Below are 16,498 nucleotides of genomic sequence, written 5' to 3'. Positions count from 1 at the left end.
TCTCCAGTTAAAGAGAAATACTTACAAAACAAACGTGCACCCGCTTAACACTGCTTAAATCGACCACCCAAAGGCTGACAGCGACCACCTGAAACGCTCATGCGACTGCCAGCAGTTCTCCACTCGTGTTTCAGAAAAGGTCCAGATTCCATCTGCCTCAGAGAGTTCACCTAATTTATGTGTGCACACGAAATATACCATGTATATGTTCCAAAGATATAAACAGAGAACCTCAGAAAATTATTCTTTTATTTGTACACAAACCAAACCAAATTTAAAAGCTTCTTATAATATCTTACCTCACTGAGAAAACATACTAGAAAAAATATTTATTATAACAAAATGCTATGCATTAAAAACACGGCCAAAACTAAATTTAATGATTATAATTCAAAATGTTGTAAATACTTAAATACATTTTCTTTCCTTATCTAATTACACCTAAACTACAGCAAACACAGAAAACAAATGATTATCTATGGACCAAATCATTCATGTGTAGAACGAACATGAATTGCAACAACCACAGCTGAAGATTTATGCTGATAGATCTCAAACAAAATGGCTCAATCAGCTCAAAATCCATCATAATTTGAGGGGAGAAATTTCCTTCTGCAAATGAACCAACAGTTTTGTGTGTTTCATAATTGGTCAGTTTGTTTCCTAAGCGTAGTGATTTAGTGGTGACAAAAGAAAGCGAAAAACAAATGAAAATTGCTTAATTATAGTTTGCAGCTGTTCCCCCAAAGAAAAAGGAGAGGTTAATGCTGCTGCTGCCGCTTCTTCCACAGGGCTCCGCGACAACTTAGGTCACTTCAGTCCGCTGCTTTTCTCCTCCTCCAGTGTACTATGTGATATCTGACATTATGTTGTGATAAAGAAGCCACATACAGATAGCTACCGAATTTATGATCAATATAAACCATGAACTATTTTTCTTCTCCTTTTATTATTTTCAGCAATAAAGAAAACCCCAACACATCAATAAAAAGCTTCAAAATAACACTGCTTCCTTATTCTCTCCCTTGGGACGTCAGATTAATTAGGTGAGTTTTTTAAATTGCCTAGTCACCTTTATAAGCAAGACTTCATATGATGCCTTCCACAAATTTCTCTTGAGGTTAACACCCCAATGGCCTATGTCTTAAGTTAAAGTAAGTTTATTGCCATTTGCTGTGTTATTTTCCATTGTGCTCTTTACTGTGAAACTCACATTTGCTAACGTGCTTCCCAAGCTGCCTTTTTTTCTTCATGTGGCTAACGTAAAAAAGGAAACAGAAAGACACTGCAAATGGCCTGTGAACTAAAAACACCACTCAATATTCAGTAGGGAATTAATGGACTGATAACAACAGCGCAGAAAATGTGGCTGAAGTGCCACCTGGAAGCCTAAAGCTGGTCAGTCCGTTTCCAACTTCCTCCGGCAGGCAATCTGCCGGTTACAAAGGTACCAAAACAATGTCAAGCCCGCTGGCCTCTAGTACACGACCGAAAACCACTGCAAAAGGCTACACAGCAAGGACTATTTTTTGTTGTGTTTTCTTTTATGCGAGAAAGCTGTTTTCATGCTCTACTGAAATTCCTTTCCTGCTCTGAAATTGGTAAGAGGCCCAGCTGCTTTCTATATTTTTCTCTGTGGTATTTTTCTCCAGCAGATTTTGAATTCATTCTTCAGACTGGGAAAAGACTCTTTGTACCCCTATGGAAGTTTAAAGGCACATTTCTAAAGCTCAAATTCAAAATAGCTTTGGGGACCAAAATGATATGTCAGCTTTGGAAATGTGTGGTTTTATGTGCTGTCACCTGTTTCATTTTTAATTGCATTTTTTTAGAAGTTGTCAAGTGTGAGTGTGATATTCCTTTGACTGAAACGACAAGTCAAAATTTATCAGTCCAGGACTGTAAACCAAATCCCAGCCCAGGATCTTAAGCTCCTGACAGAACACGGGCTCAATAAGGAAGAAAAATGAAAGACTACTGCAGTGAGGGCCGTGGGACCGAACAAGTCACTCAGCCTCTGCAGGCCTCAGTGTCTCTCAGGCCGGATACTTGTGCCTCATCTCTGACTCTTTTTCTCCTTAATCCTGTCAGTCACCCGTTACCAGGGCTGGCGTGCACCCTGCATCCTTTCGCTTCCCAGTTGCTCCCTCGCTGCCCTAGTCCACACCGCCACACACGTATTTCTGCGTCGCCTCCGAGCCAGTCTCCCTGACTCCAGCTGTTTCTCTCCTTCTGTGCCTCTGCCTTTCAAAATCACTTGCCATGTCTACGCGGTGTGTGTTTAAACGCACTGTGCCTCCCAGTTAGCTGGTGCATCAGATCCAAACGTGGGGCACCACGACGTCACCTCTGTGGGCTCTGCCTCCCGTCCTAGCCACTAAATGTGGATGCTCTTTAGGGTTCGGTCTGAGGCCCCGTCTGTCTTCCTGTCATTCCGTATTCTCTTCTATTTTCTTTTTATTTCACTTATTCAACACCTACTTACTCTGCATCAGGGCTGCTTTAGCTCTCAAGTAACAACGGGGAGCAAAGCCGCCCCCCGGCACCTTGCGCTCCAGAGGAGACAGAGATGCCACCGGGGGCAGCGCCTCTGCTCCTGCGACTCCAGACCTTGGGACGAACGCCGTCAGGGCAGCTGTCAGGGCAGCAGCAAAGCAAAGTGTTCAGAGGACTGGCTTTGGTGCCACACTGACTAGGCCCATCAGCCAGTTCCAGCACCAACCAGTCCCACGGCCCTGGACAAGCCCAGGGCTGCCGCAACAAAATAGCACAGCTGGCCGGCTTCACCGACACAAATTCGCCTCCTCCCAGCTCTGGAGGCTGGAAGTCTGTCCGAGATCAAGGTGTCAGCAGGTTTGGTTTCTCCTGAGGCCTCCCTCCCTCGTGTGCAAACGGACGCCTTCTCACTGTGTCTTCCCGAAGCCTTTTCTCTGTGTGCACAACCTCCCCGGTGTGTCTCTCTTTTCTATAAGGATGCCATTCATATTGGGTTAGGACCCCACCCTTATGACCTCATCTAACCTTAATCTCCTCTTTAAAGGCCCTGTGTCCAAGACGGTCACACTAGTGGTTAGGGCTCCAGGGTGCACACTTTGAGGGAAAATTATTCAGCCCACAATAGCAACTTACTTAAGCTTAAGCCTTGGTTTCCTCATCTAAGTTGGGAATAATGAAAATAACGAAATTCACAATGTAAAGAACATTCACCAGGTTACCGTAAGGATTAATTGAGATGACCCAGGTGAAGCACTAGGCATAACATCCAGGACTTCACATGGGTGAGCGGCTTATCAGCACCAGCACCAGCCTGGTTCGCCCACGATCTCAGGGTCCCAGAGGCTTCTGTGGGAGTGGGCTGGTGGTGGAAGGAGGGTCAGACGTCAGGAGCGTGAACCCTCGACTGGACCTCAGGCAAGCTGCTACGCTACAATGACATGACGGTCAGTTCTGAGCCGTGAAAAGGAACAGCAAGAGCTATTTCTTTGCATCATTGTGACAAATAAGTTACTCCAGACAAATGCTTAGTGAATACAGCAGTGACTCAATCTAAAACAAAGAGCACCGGACTGTCTCTTCCAACGCCACAATTTAAACAGAAACAAACTTTGATCAATTATCTGGTATCTTAAAGAAGCACAGACAGCCCTGCTTTTAAAGGACTGTACTATCCGAATCTGTATCTACACCAGCGGCTCTCAGAACTGACAGTACAGCAGTCACCTAGAGAGCCTTGTGACAGAAAACTCCCACACCCATCGCTACACAGCCTCTCCTTCAGTCAGCCAGGAGGGTGTCTGCAAATCTGTATTTTTATAAAAGTTGGCTATTATACTGGGGCCGCCCCCAAGGCATAGTGGTTAAGTTCGGCGCACTCTGCTTCAGTGGCCCTGGTCCACGGGTTCAGATCCCTGGGCACAGACCTACACTACTTGTCAGCCATGCTGTGGTGGCAACCCACATACAAAACAGAGGAAGACCGGCAAAGATGTTAGCTCAGGGCTAGTCTTCCTCAACCAAAAAGAGCAGGATTGGAAACAGACATTAGCTCAGGGCCAATCTTTCTCACCATAAAAAAAAAAAAAAGTTGACTATTATAAAATTCTTTCTAATATTCAGCCAAGTTTGAGAACTACTGGGCTATAGCAGCGCTGCTCAATAGAAATATAACATAAGCCACATATGTGATTTTAAATTTTCAAGCAACCACATTTTAAAAAGATTTTTAAAAAGCAAAGTTAATTTTAATAAACTATTTTATTTAAGCCAATTTTCTAAAGTATTGTCATTTCAAATGTAGTCCAGATAAAAATATTGTTGAGATATTTTACATTCAATTTTTTTTTTTTTTTTTTTAGATTTTTACTTTTTCCTTTTTCTCCCCAAAGCCCACCAGCACACAGTTGTATATTCTTCGTTGTGGGTCCTTCTAGTTGTGGCATGTGGTACACTGCCTCAGTGTGGTTTGATGAGCAGTGCCATGTCCGCACCCAGGATCCGAACCAACGAAACACTGGGCCACCTGCAGCAGAGCGCACAAACTTAACCACTCGGCCACGGGGCCAGCCCCCTTTACATTCAAGTTTTACACTAAGTCTTCAAAATCTCATGCATATTATGCACTTAGAGTGTATCTCAATTCCAAAATGAAGTTTTCATCAGAAATATTTGATCTATGTTTATATTTCAGAAAATTTACATTTGAAAAAATTGATTCACATACCCAAGTTGTCTCAAACACATTTAAAGTTGTCCCATAACTGAATTGAGTATCAGTATTTTTATTTAAATTAATTAAAATTAAATGCCATTTAAAACTCAGTTCCTGGGTAGCACTAGCCATTTCAAGTGCTCAGCTACCACACGTGGCCCTGTACTGGACAGTGCAGCCCTGCTGACCACAAACCATATGCTAACTGTACATTCTAGAAATGTGTAATGGTGGCATAGCCCTTAAAGAACTAAATGAGAACAAAATAAAAAATATAGATTAAATTCTCTTACAATTATATAGGATTATTAAAATCTAAGAAAAATTGAAACATACTTTAGAATAGAAACCTACTTTGAAACCAAGAGCTCAGAACAATCAAAAACTAGACCACCACCAGGTTATAAAGCCACAGACACGGCCATCTGTCCTGAACATTGTGACGCACAATGTTCACCTAAGGGGGAATTTAATTCAAATATTAACAAGCATGAAGGGAGAAAAGGAGATTGAGTTGACAGGAATTTTTTTTCAAAGATATGTCAAAAGAACTACAGAATGCTCAAAGCACAGTGTATTGCAAGTGAAATGAGAATAGCATAAGGAAAACTAGAAACGTAATTATACCTCAAAATCAGAAACAAAGTCTTTGACCTAGACATAGGAAAACAGTTTAAAGTAGATAAATGTGGCAGTGACTAGAAAGCCGTCACTATGTGGTAACACAGAAACCAGTGGAATCACTGGGGAAATGGACCCTGGGTATTTTAAGAAGGAAATGAGACAATGCAAAACAAAGACTTATTTAAGAGTTAATCATAAAATTAGAGTAGATTCATTTCAATTTCCAAACTATTTTAAGCTGAATAGTTGGTAAAATGGGCACTCTTAACGGAAATTCATCATTTAGCCTGAAGCACAAAATTAGAACAATAACAGGTGTGTGTGTAAGAGAGGGAGAGAATGAGAAAGAGGGAGATATACGAATTGAATCGAACTACTGTAACCCCTAAGATTACTATATTAACAAAATGGAGTTGACAAGATTGACTTCTTAGTTTCCAAGCCACTGGCTTCCTAAATATACAATTTCTTGCGACAGCAACATGAGCAGCTAACTACCACTCTGAAAGGTGGGAGCAAACTCTTCCAAATCAGACCACGTGGCATCCCGGTGCAGAAGGAATTCAAAGGTCCCGCCTTTTTCTTTCAGCAGCTGAGAACTAACTCTAAACCTTACTAAAGCAAGGCCACGTCTCCATCTCAAAACTTGTTACTTAAAGAATATATAAATATATCCTTTCATATATATAGTCTATATATTCTATCATAAATAAACACTAAAACAAATGGAACTGTGACCCAAAAGGACCATCACCAATGAAGGCATTTTAACATCTTTCAAATTCAGCTTTTATCTGTCAAAACTTCCTGCACTCTGTTCAGGACCCAAAGCAAGTTTTGGTTCTCTGGTTACCCCAGACTCCCGTCGGGCATCCTCTCCAATGGGTAGACTTTATTGCCCTCCCCCCACGTACGAGCTGGATGGCCTCCTATGACTCTCATAGAACTCTGTGCTTCTCTCCACTGCGGTGCTCGTCACACATTAGTATAATTTCTTGTCTGCTTATTTATCTCTCTCACTGGACGATGAGTGCTCAAGAACACAAACTTTATCTTAATTATTTTTAATCCTCAGCATCTAAAATAACACCTAGACCATAACAAGACACTCAGAATTAATGAACGAATAAATGAATGAATGCAAGAACAGAAAATCAAATATTAGTATTCATATCTGTATTTTTAGAACCTAAAAAAAGTGATAGAAATATGACAGACAAGGAAGAAGCATTTTTTCCTTTAGACGATATTCTAGAAAGGACTATAAATTAATCATATTTACAAAGAAACTGAAATACCAGATTGAAACTTAGCTTCATATCTTTATCTACAATAATGTCAGAAATATAATAATGTCTTCACCAACAATGAATAAAACCAAAATCTGCATTAGATTTTCTAATACAAATCTTAAAACTTGGTCTTAGTCTCTTGAAGAGAAGACATTATTGAGAATTCAATTATAACTGCTTGTTTAAACCTAATAATTAACATATTTCCTTAAACATTTTGATTTATTATTAAATATGTACCATGGCTTAAAAATACCAGAGCTACTTTAAAAAAAAAATCTGTAAACATGATCAGCATAAATGTGCTGTAGTGAGAATTATGCCACAATATTAACAGTTTCCAACTGTTTTCCAAGAGTCTGAAGCAGTAATGTAAATTTCTTTCAATGAGGCTACAGTTTAATTTTTTCCAGGAAAATATTTTTAATAGGATTACTGACCCTTTTAACACTCTTTGAAAGAAAATGAATCCCATAAGCATTCTGGCATGTAACTATTATAAAAATAAATAGAACAGTCAATCAGTGGAAATGGTTATGGACTTGAGAAAGGAAACTTACTGAAGAAAGGTACATAAGTATGAATGGTGATAACCACTTTAACAGAGAAACGATTCCACCACACATCAGCAAAACAACCAACAACTAAGACAAAGGAAGGGCTAGGAAGAAATGGCTTTCATGTCTCCCTTAAAACAGAACTAACCACATTCACTTTGATCAATTCTGCAGGCTATCACTCAGCCTGTCCCTAATTCCTGTTTCCTTTTTCAGAAGGTATTTGAATGTTTTGGGGGAAAAAAGGATGCTTACTGATTTAAGACACATTTTTGCACTCAACGTTGTGTGCTTTAAGAGGAATTTTTTCAGGTCATTAGTTTATAATGTGAACTGGCACCTATGGATATTTTGAAAGGAAAACAAAAACTAGTGTGCTTGGAGAGCAGTTTATGTGACTTGCGTCATCATTTATTTCAGTTCAATTTGGGGCCCAAATTGAACTCAAAATGCAGTCACCACATCTGCAACAGTTTCTTTCTCAGCATGTAATGATCACACAGAAATCTGAAATAGAATAGACCCTTTATCCCAAAAACAAAAACATCATAAGCTCCTTAAAATATCAAAGTCCTTGTAAGAAGTTTTTACTTTTCCAGAGTACAAAAATAAAGTTAGCCTTACAAATAATTCCCCAAATAATCTGAATAACCAAAATGCCACAGGCATACCAAAATGCATTAATTCTGCCAGTTTTACTCTGGTTTCCACACCCCGCCCCGGCCATTCATACTGCCACGTCTGGGTCCAGAAAACAAGAGACTAAATCATTAGGCTCAGGGAAAGCAAGCATCCTCCTAACCCCAGATTCATAGACCAAAAGATGATGTGGCCGTAATCAGGATTAATTTGATCCACATATCATGTCAAAATAGATCATTCACAGCCCCACAGTTCACTAGATATTTCCTAAATTCTCCATTTCCCTTAAGTGTAAACAAAACCACAGTCCACGATGCGTAAGTGTAAACAAAACAGACACCAATATTCTAACCACCTCCACAATAAAAGAAACGGGTCAGAATCTGCTTCCTTGTCTCCATAACCACTCTTCTTTCACCCTTGTTGAGGACATAGGAATCATTTCTTAGATCATGAAGGCAGAGATCGTGAGAGTGGCATGACTGTGGACATCATGAAACCCCCTGTTCTCAGTCTTGGGTGCACGTTAGAGCCACTAGGGGAATCTTTACAGAATATGAATCCCGGGCCCCGGCTAGGAGCTGGAGGGGCCCTGCTACCAACAAGCTCTAAAAGCTCCTCAGATGAGTCCAACGTGCAGGTACTTGGAGAACCAACGGTCTCACAAATGTGGCTCAACGACGCAGCAAGGACCAAGGCCGAGAGCAAGCCGAGGGCAGTCTGAAGCAGAACCTAGAGCAAAGAATACAAACTCGAGCGCAGACACAAGACACTCAAGTGAATGCAGCAGCAAGATGTACACACATTTTTAGATTATGTGAGTGGCAGAGAGTGTGACGAGCTAGGAAGCTCACCAGGCTCCTGAGCTCTAGCTGATACTGCCATGAGGGAAATTAAAATAGACAACAGATCTTCTCACCTAATCAGAAAAATACACAAATCAAGATTTTTATGTAAAATTTCCCAACTTTTAAATGTTGGCTCAACTTAAAAAACAACAGTAACAATACTGTATGAAGCAAGCAAAACACATCATGAAATACGCAACACAGGTTTGGCCTATGGGCTTCAGTGTATCACTTCCATCTAGCAGGTTGTGTCCATTCCACAGAAACCGTAGCATCATCATCATCACAATAACAACAATAACAATACCCAGCTTTCATTAAGTACTGATGTGTCAGCCACTATGCTAAGGGTTTTACACGGGTTATCTCAATTAACCTTCATCAACCTTTTAGCTTCCCTTTTACTCAATAAACCAAGGGCACATAGCCAGAAAGTGGCGATGCCAAGATCCAAATGTGTACCTATAGTATGCTATATTGCTTAAAAGTTTTAAATATGTTTTTAAAAACCTCCACTCTTTGCGCTTGCATTTCTTCAAAAATAAAGTGAAGGAAATATACTAAATGACTTCTCAGATCATTTTTAGTTCTCAAATTCAACAGTTCTGATTCCATAAGACAATCCTTGGGGTATAAAAATGTTGGTATTTACATGTATCAGTCACGAATGCCCTAATAAGGTTTATCTGATCAAAGAGATGAAACAAAGAATAGTCACTACCCAGTCTTTCTAAAAAGGCAGCAAAGACATAAAATTATAATAAAATTCTTTATCTCTACTGCCATAGAAAGTTCACCACTCCATTTTACCTTTGGAAAGATGAGGAAACGTGCTCAGAAATTCTTCATATGTCTGCTCGTGACAATTAACAAACTTATCCAAGACTTCTTCAATTAATCCATCTTCATCCATGATCTGCAATTCTGATATTTGGGAGGGCATTCCTATTCACAAGGCCACTTTATCTGTGAAACAAAGAAAAGCATGAGCTAGAGAGTCGCACAACTCCAGCTTCTCTGAAAATACTCTAGAAGGGCAGGTGGAAGAATTCCAGGGTTCCAAAAGAATAACAGATCAGGAGAGTTACTACAGCAATCCACTCTAGTTCAAGAGACTGGAGTTGATTCATGTCTTGGCTGCTGAATTGTTAACCATCGCAATTTTATTTTTGCTTCAGTTTCCTCACTTCCATCTTGTTAACTCACAGGAATATCGTCACACAATTACACAATTAGAAATTCAGTCTTTCAAGATGAGATGAACTTCAGAGTGTTTCAACCAACCACCCATCCAATGACAACAACAATAGTAGCCAACATTTATTAGCTACTTATTTAGCACTTACCATACCAGGTGCTGTTCTGAGCACTTTAATGATAACTTCATAACAGTCCTAGCTCAGGTCACAGGGCCAGTAAGTAGAAGTACCAGTTCCAGAAGTCTGGTCCTAGAACGCGCGCCCTTCAACACGTCACTATGCTTCAGTCTACCCACTGTGTGACAGCCCGCCCCCTGTAATATGGCTCTACTGCTGCCAAACAGCTGACTCGTCAGTGCTTTAACACAGCCAGAGATGGGAACTCTGACCATTCCGAAGGCGCCTTTGGACAGCTCTATTAAAGACTCCTCCTGAAAAACTGAGCTTAACTCTGTCCCTCTGTACTATACTCCAACTGATCCCTGACCCCTGGGATTGTACTGAATAATTTCAGCCCTTCTTGTACATAACATCTTTTCAAATATTTGAACAAGGCTATACTGTCCTTTCTCAATCTTCTCAATTCATTCACTTAAACTTCTTTTTCAAAACCCAGCTCAGAATTCAGTTTCTCTCTGAAGGCTTTAGCCCTCCATCTCCCATCACCACAGAAAGAGCTAATCCTACGCCCTCCGGACTGCCTCTGTGCTACGTCTACTGTTACACTAATCACCTTGTATTGGAAATAGTTGTGTACATTTCTGTGTTCTCTATTAGACCTGGGGCCCATGAAAGCCTGGGTCCACATCTTCTCATCTTTGTATCCCGAATGTTTGATAGCTCAGGATGTGGCATAGAACTGGCAGTCAAACAACATCAAGCTAAAATTACTCATTTGAGCAGGTACTATAGCCAAATATTGCTAGAAGCTAGCAAAACACCCAACTCAACTTGCCCAGTTACTCCCCTGTGCCTTACAGGACACAGCTTCAAGTCCTTTCACTCTCCTGATCAAGCTACCTGGGAAAGAGCTCACGCTTCCTGCATCCCTTTAAAATACGCCGTCCAGAAATGGAAACAAGACTCCAGATATGGTCTGCATGCAGTGAAATGCGACTGACCCTCACATTCTAAATATCGTACGCCTGCCATCTGCTGAAAATCGCGATCACATTGCTGGTGGCCCTTCACGTTGTCATTCATTTAACACACTGCCAACTAAACGCCTGGGTGCCAAGACACAATGCCTCAGTCCTTGCACAGTCTGAACTTTGTTTCTACCTGTGGTTTTCACCTTGTTAAATTCCATTCATTCTGTATGAAATATGATTCTTACACAGCTTTGAGAAAATGAACTATCTACAAAAAGCAGAAGAGTAACTCGTGCCTAAGTAGCCAGTGTAATTCGTGGGGGATAATACGGAGGGTTCTGCAATACTGTACAGCAGGAAGAAAAACCACCAAGCTGCTCCTACTTTTCTGAAACAAGAGTAAAACTCTGCTACCTGTTGTTAACTTTATTTGGTATTTACCAAAAAGTTCAGAAAAAAACAAAAATGTTTTCATAAGATGGTACCCAAACTCATTTGGTGGCAAGACTTGATCTGAATTAACATGAAGTATTTATGACTTTTATTTATTCTACTCAGTATGATCATTCCTTTGTGTCCCTGCAGAAATACTACTGGGCTTGCTCTTGAGGCGTTTTCCCAGACCTCACTGGAAATTTTGTGTAATTTGTGGCATTTGCCCTGATTACCTTTCTAAACTCCAAAAACTTCTGAATTCGGAAACACATCTGACCCCAATGGTTTTAAATAAGGAATTGTGAAGCTACACGTGCCTCACAGGATTGCTATGAGGATTAAATGAGGTTACGTGGGACCTCAGGAAATGTTAGCCACAATGATGACAATGATGATAATGGATCGTCTTTGCATTCTGTCCTTTGCCTACACAAAGACCTGTTATAACTGTGACCCCTCTTATTTTGAAGGTACTGACATTACCTAAAGATAAATCAAGATAGTTTGTCACGTGTTACCACCCTAGATAAAACATAGTGTTGTAGAAGACCAAGTAAAAATAAAAAGTGTAGCTGTGCACCAACTCAAAATGAAAGTAACTGTTTCAAGCTATTTGTACCTGAAAATTAGATATAGGAAAGAGCATCAGTTATGGTTTATACAAATTTACCTGTAACACTGGCAGGCTTCAGTAATCCAAAGTTTAATAAATCATGCTTGCAGTTGCTAGCTAATAAATAATGATAAATTCAAAGGTGGCTATTATGTCACTATCAGTAGAACATGTACTTAATTACAAGAATGTCAATGTCAATCTGCTTTTCATGTGGTTATCGCAGTACAGAAGAGGGTATGTTTTTACTGACTTTTTTAAGACTTTTGGAAAATCTAGTTTCACAAACTCATTATTTGAAGAGTTTAACAAATCCACCTTCAAATGCAGAACTTTCCTTATCTATAAAAATACAAACAGCCTAATGATAAAAGTCCCCAGGGACTGACAGAGCAGACAATCATTCACCAGACAGTCAAGTGGTTTATGCAAATCCTAGTGGTTTTCTAGAAGGAAGCAATGCTTTTTCAGTTACCATTCACACCATTCACATACTTTGTGTTTTTATCAGGAAGTTTTTTTGAGGAAGGGGACAGTTGCCTGGCTAACAAGATTCTTTGTTTTGGTTTGGTTTTTATGTTTTAAAGTGTAGAGCTCCACATGAAAGACCCAGAACATATTATGATGATACATAAATGTGTATGAACATCTAGCAGTAAATCATAAGCAACGCTTTCACCATCACAGCCGCCAGCAGTAAACACAGGGAGGAAGTGTTGCTCTGCTAAATTTCTCCTGAAGACCCAGGCTTGGTTAGGAAGAGGGCTCTCTTCTTACTGAGTCACTGAGAATGAGGGAAAATCACAGAATCTTCCCAGAGTCTTATTTTCTATCAAATAATAAAACTAATAACTACCCAAGCCAGTTAGCGTTGGGTGCTCTCGGAAAGGACATTATTCTGAAACGTAGTATCTGGAATTACTACCATCGAATTGATTCAGCACATCTTTGATGTCTTCAGATCCCTGCTTAATGCAACTACTGAAACAAAATGCAACTTTCAGACAAGAGTGGTAAGCCTTCAGAAACAAATCAGCAGCAGCTAGTCTCCTCTCAAAGTGCATAACCTGCTTTTCAACAGCAGAGAATTGTAGGTCTGCAAAAAAAAGTTGTTTTAAAAAACTGGGGAGGAGGATTGGCACAGATGTTAGTTCAGGGCTAATCTTCCTCAGCAAAAAAAAAAAAAAAAACCCTGTGAGGATTGCCACTGATACTTAAAAATGATAAGTAATAACACATTTTTAAAGAGTTGTGCAGGCGCTACCAAAGCCCACTTTCTCAAATTTTCATAGTTCTGCTCAACAAGAATCTCCTGCTGAGCTGAAAGGTAAAATGGTACATTATGGTACAAAAGAATTCACCTAGGGGACGGCCCCTTGGCCGAGTGGTTAAGTTTGCACACTCTGCTTTAGCGGCCCAGTGTTTCGCTGGTTCGTATCCTGGGCATGGACATGGCACTGCTCATCAAGCCACACTAAGGTGGCATCCCACATGCCACAACTAGAAGGACCCACAACTAAGAATATACAACTATGTACCAGGGGGCTTTGGGGAGAAAAAGGGAAAATAAAATCTTTAAAAATAATAAAATAATTCACCTAGCCTAAGGAAATGAAACCATCAACCTTGGGACATGACAAGATGGGTCGCTTTTTATATTTTGGAAAATGGGCAAATCCCAAAAAGACCAAATTACATTATAAGGGTACAGATTTATTTATATGACAGAAGGGACCCGGAGTGAACTGATGTCTTCTGCTTTGACTGAACTACAACTATTCTCCATCCTATATTTTTTACATCTTTTAGATCATATCAAGAAGACAGAACGAAATCCAGTGACAGAAATTGCCACAGAGTCTCAGAGTTGAGAGAAACCTGAAGGTCCTCTGGTCTAATCATAGAGAATAAACGGATGAATCTGGGAAATAAACTTTGGTGAGGTTTTGTCAACTAATGACTCTATTGAGCAGTATTATGTGGTTCTCATATCATAAACAATAATGATGCTCATAATTATGATTTTTAAGGCATACATGAAGTCAGCAGGAAATTAAGCAAAAAGCAGCATCCGTGCCCTGGATGGGTGTATCCATGCCTCCAATTCTGACTACACTCTGACCCCAGCATCATACAAAACACCTTGAAGCAAAATACATATTTATGTACACACACACACATACATATGCAGATATACATATACGCTGCTGTTTTAGGCACCTACCCATCGCAACAAGAAAACAAAGGAAGAGATAAAAGGAACAGAGAGAAGCAGAACTACAAAACTTATCTTACAAGATAGAAACAAATCTAAACTCCTTTACTGTTTTTTATCAGGATGAAATAAAAACATACAATTCTAGCATCAAAGAATACACCGCACTTCAAGTTATAACCTTCTCCCAACAAGCCTTTCCTAACACTTAAAAGGCATAGAATTCTCCATTATCACCAACAAAGTTAACAATACAAACATCTAGACTTCTATATAAATTCCCCTAGGTACAGCCCCTCTGCAGTGAATATTAAAGGGAGCATTCGGCGGGCAGCAGGAAAAGCTTGAGATGCCTGTTGACTACAGAACTTTAGAAGAGAGAGGTTGCACGTCATCTACGCAAAGGTCTTAGAAGCAGGCATGTCTGAGCTTTACTGTTTCCTTGACAAAAATCTCACCTTAAGGAAAAGAGAAAGAGAGGACATCCATACCAAAAAACTGTACCTAACAAAAAATGTGGGTTCAGTTCAAGCTTACCATATACATAGATATCACAAAGGTTGCCTTAACATAAACAGATCTAGTCTGGTCCCTAAAGAGGATTATAATCTACATATTCTATGCAGGACTCCATTTTTGTAACAGGAATGTCTCTGATGATCCATTTCATGATTATTTTAAAATTACAGCAATATGGAATTGAGTGAAAGTATCTAACAATGAAGAACATAACAGGAATAATAACAATAAAAACATCTGAAGGCAAAATAGTGGATTTTATAAAGAAAGCAGGAAAAAATATAGACAATCTTTAGGACATAGGACTAACGACAGCATAAGTAATAAGAGGAAAAATCGGTAAATTAAACCTCATCAAAATTAAAACTTTGCTCTGTGAAACATCCTGTTAAGAAAATGAAAAGAAAAATTATAGACTGGAAGGAAATATTAAATCACCTATCCAACAAAGGACTGGCATATAGAATTATAAAGAACTCTCAGAACTCAACATTAAAGAAAAATCCCATTAAAAAAGGACAAAGACATTCACAGACATTTCACCAAAGAAGATACATAAATGGGAAATAATCACATGAAAAGATATTCAATAGCATTAGCCATTAGAGAAATGCAAATTAAAACCACAAAGAGATACCACTACACACTTATGAGAATGGCTAAAATGAAAAAATTGTGATAATACCAAATGCTGGCAAGGATGCAGGGTAACTAGATAACTCATTTGTTGCTGGTGGCAATACAAAATGATTCAGCCACTCTGAAAAATAGTTTGGCAGTTACTTTCATAACTAAAAATTGAGTTACCAAAGGAATAAACAATTGCACTATTGGGCATTCACCCCAGAGAAATAAAGATCTATCTCCATGCAAGAACTTGTACACAAATGCTTACAGCAGCTTTATTTGTAATAGCGCAAAACTGGAAAATACCTAAATGTCTTTTTATAGGTGAATGGTTAAACAAACTGTGGTACGTCCATACCATGGAATACTACTCAGCAATAAAAAGGAAGAAACTATTGGTTCAGGCAATAACTTGGATGAACCTCAAAGAAATTATGCTAAGTGAAAAAAGCCAATCTCAAAAGACTATATACCGCATGATTCCATTTACTTAACATTCGTGAAATAACGTAATTATAGAAATGAGAACAGGTTAACGGTGCCTGGGGTTACGGAAGGGGAGAATGGATGGGTGTGGATATAAAGGGGTAACATGAGTCCTGTAGTGGTGGTAGAGCTGAGTATCTTGATTGTGGTGGTGGTCATACAAGGCTACACACGTGATATAGTTGAGCTACACACACACACACACACACACACACATATCACATACCAATGAGTGTAGGTACAACTGTGAAATCTGACTATGTTCTGTGGATGGTACCAAGATTCCTTTCCTGGTTTTTATATTATACAGCAGTCACATAAGATGTTCACACTGTGGAAGGCTGGACCAAGGTTGCATGGAATCTCCCTGTGCATTTCTTTGCAACCTCATGTGAGTCTATCCTGTGAATCAGTGGGAATAACACTAATGTATAAAATCACATGTTTAAGCAGAGACTTTCCTCTTGAGAAATGTGCTTCCCTCTCCTGCTCACCCATCAAGCTGCTGTAAGGAGGTTTCCTGAGGCTGTCATTCATTAACCCTTGCTGTTCTTCAGGGAATGGTATAAAATTAATTTTATTTCCCCAAAATATACCCTACCTCCAAGCTGTTTAAGTCAATCCAGAAATGTCTGCATTGAC

The 16,498-nt window shown here is 39.6% G+C and overlaps 1 protein-coding gene across 5 annotated transcripts in view; it reads right to left on the bottom strand.

Annotated features, from left to right (window-relative positions):
- IFTAP (intraflagellar transport associated protein) overlaps nt 1-16,498 on the bottom strand; it is a 56,750-nt gene that overhangs the window by 29,375 nt on the left and 10,877 nt on the right. For 4 of the 5 annotated variants that reach the window (XM_008534233.2, XM_070564843.1, XM_070564844.1 and 1 more), the window contains one exon: nt 9,482-9,637. The exons of the other annotated variant lie outside the window; for it this stretch is intronic. In XM_008534233.2, coding sequence (XP_008532455.2) covers nt 9,482-9,614 — 133 coding nt within the window. In that variant the 5' untranslated portion in view covers nt 9,615-9,637. The remainder of the gene's footprint in view (nt 1-9,481; nt 9,638-16,498) is intronic. 5 annotated transcript variants of the gene reach the window in all.

The sequence above is a fragment of the Equus przewalskii genome, chromosome 11 (genome assembly GCF_037783145.1).
Source record: "Equus przewalskii isolate Varuska chromosome 11, EquPr2, whole genome shotgun sequence".
NCBI lineage: Eukaryota > Metazoa > Chordata > Mammalia > Perissodactyla > Equidae > Equus > Equus przewalskii.
Note: the sequence above shows the minus strand (reverse complement) of the source record. Positions and strands in the feature narration are given on the sequence as shown.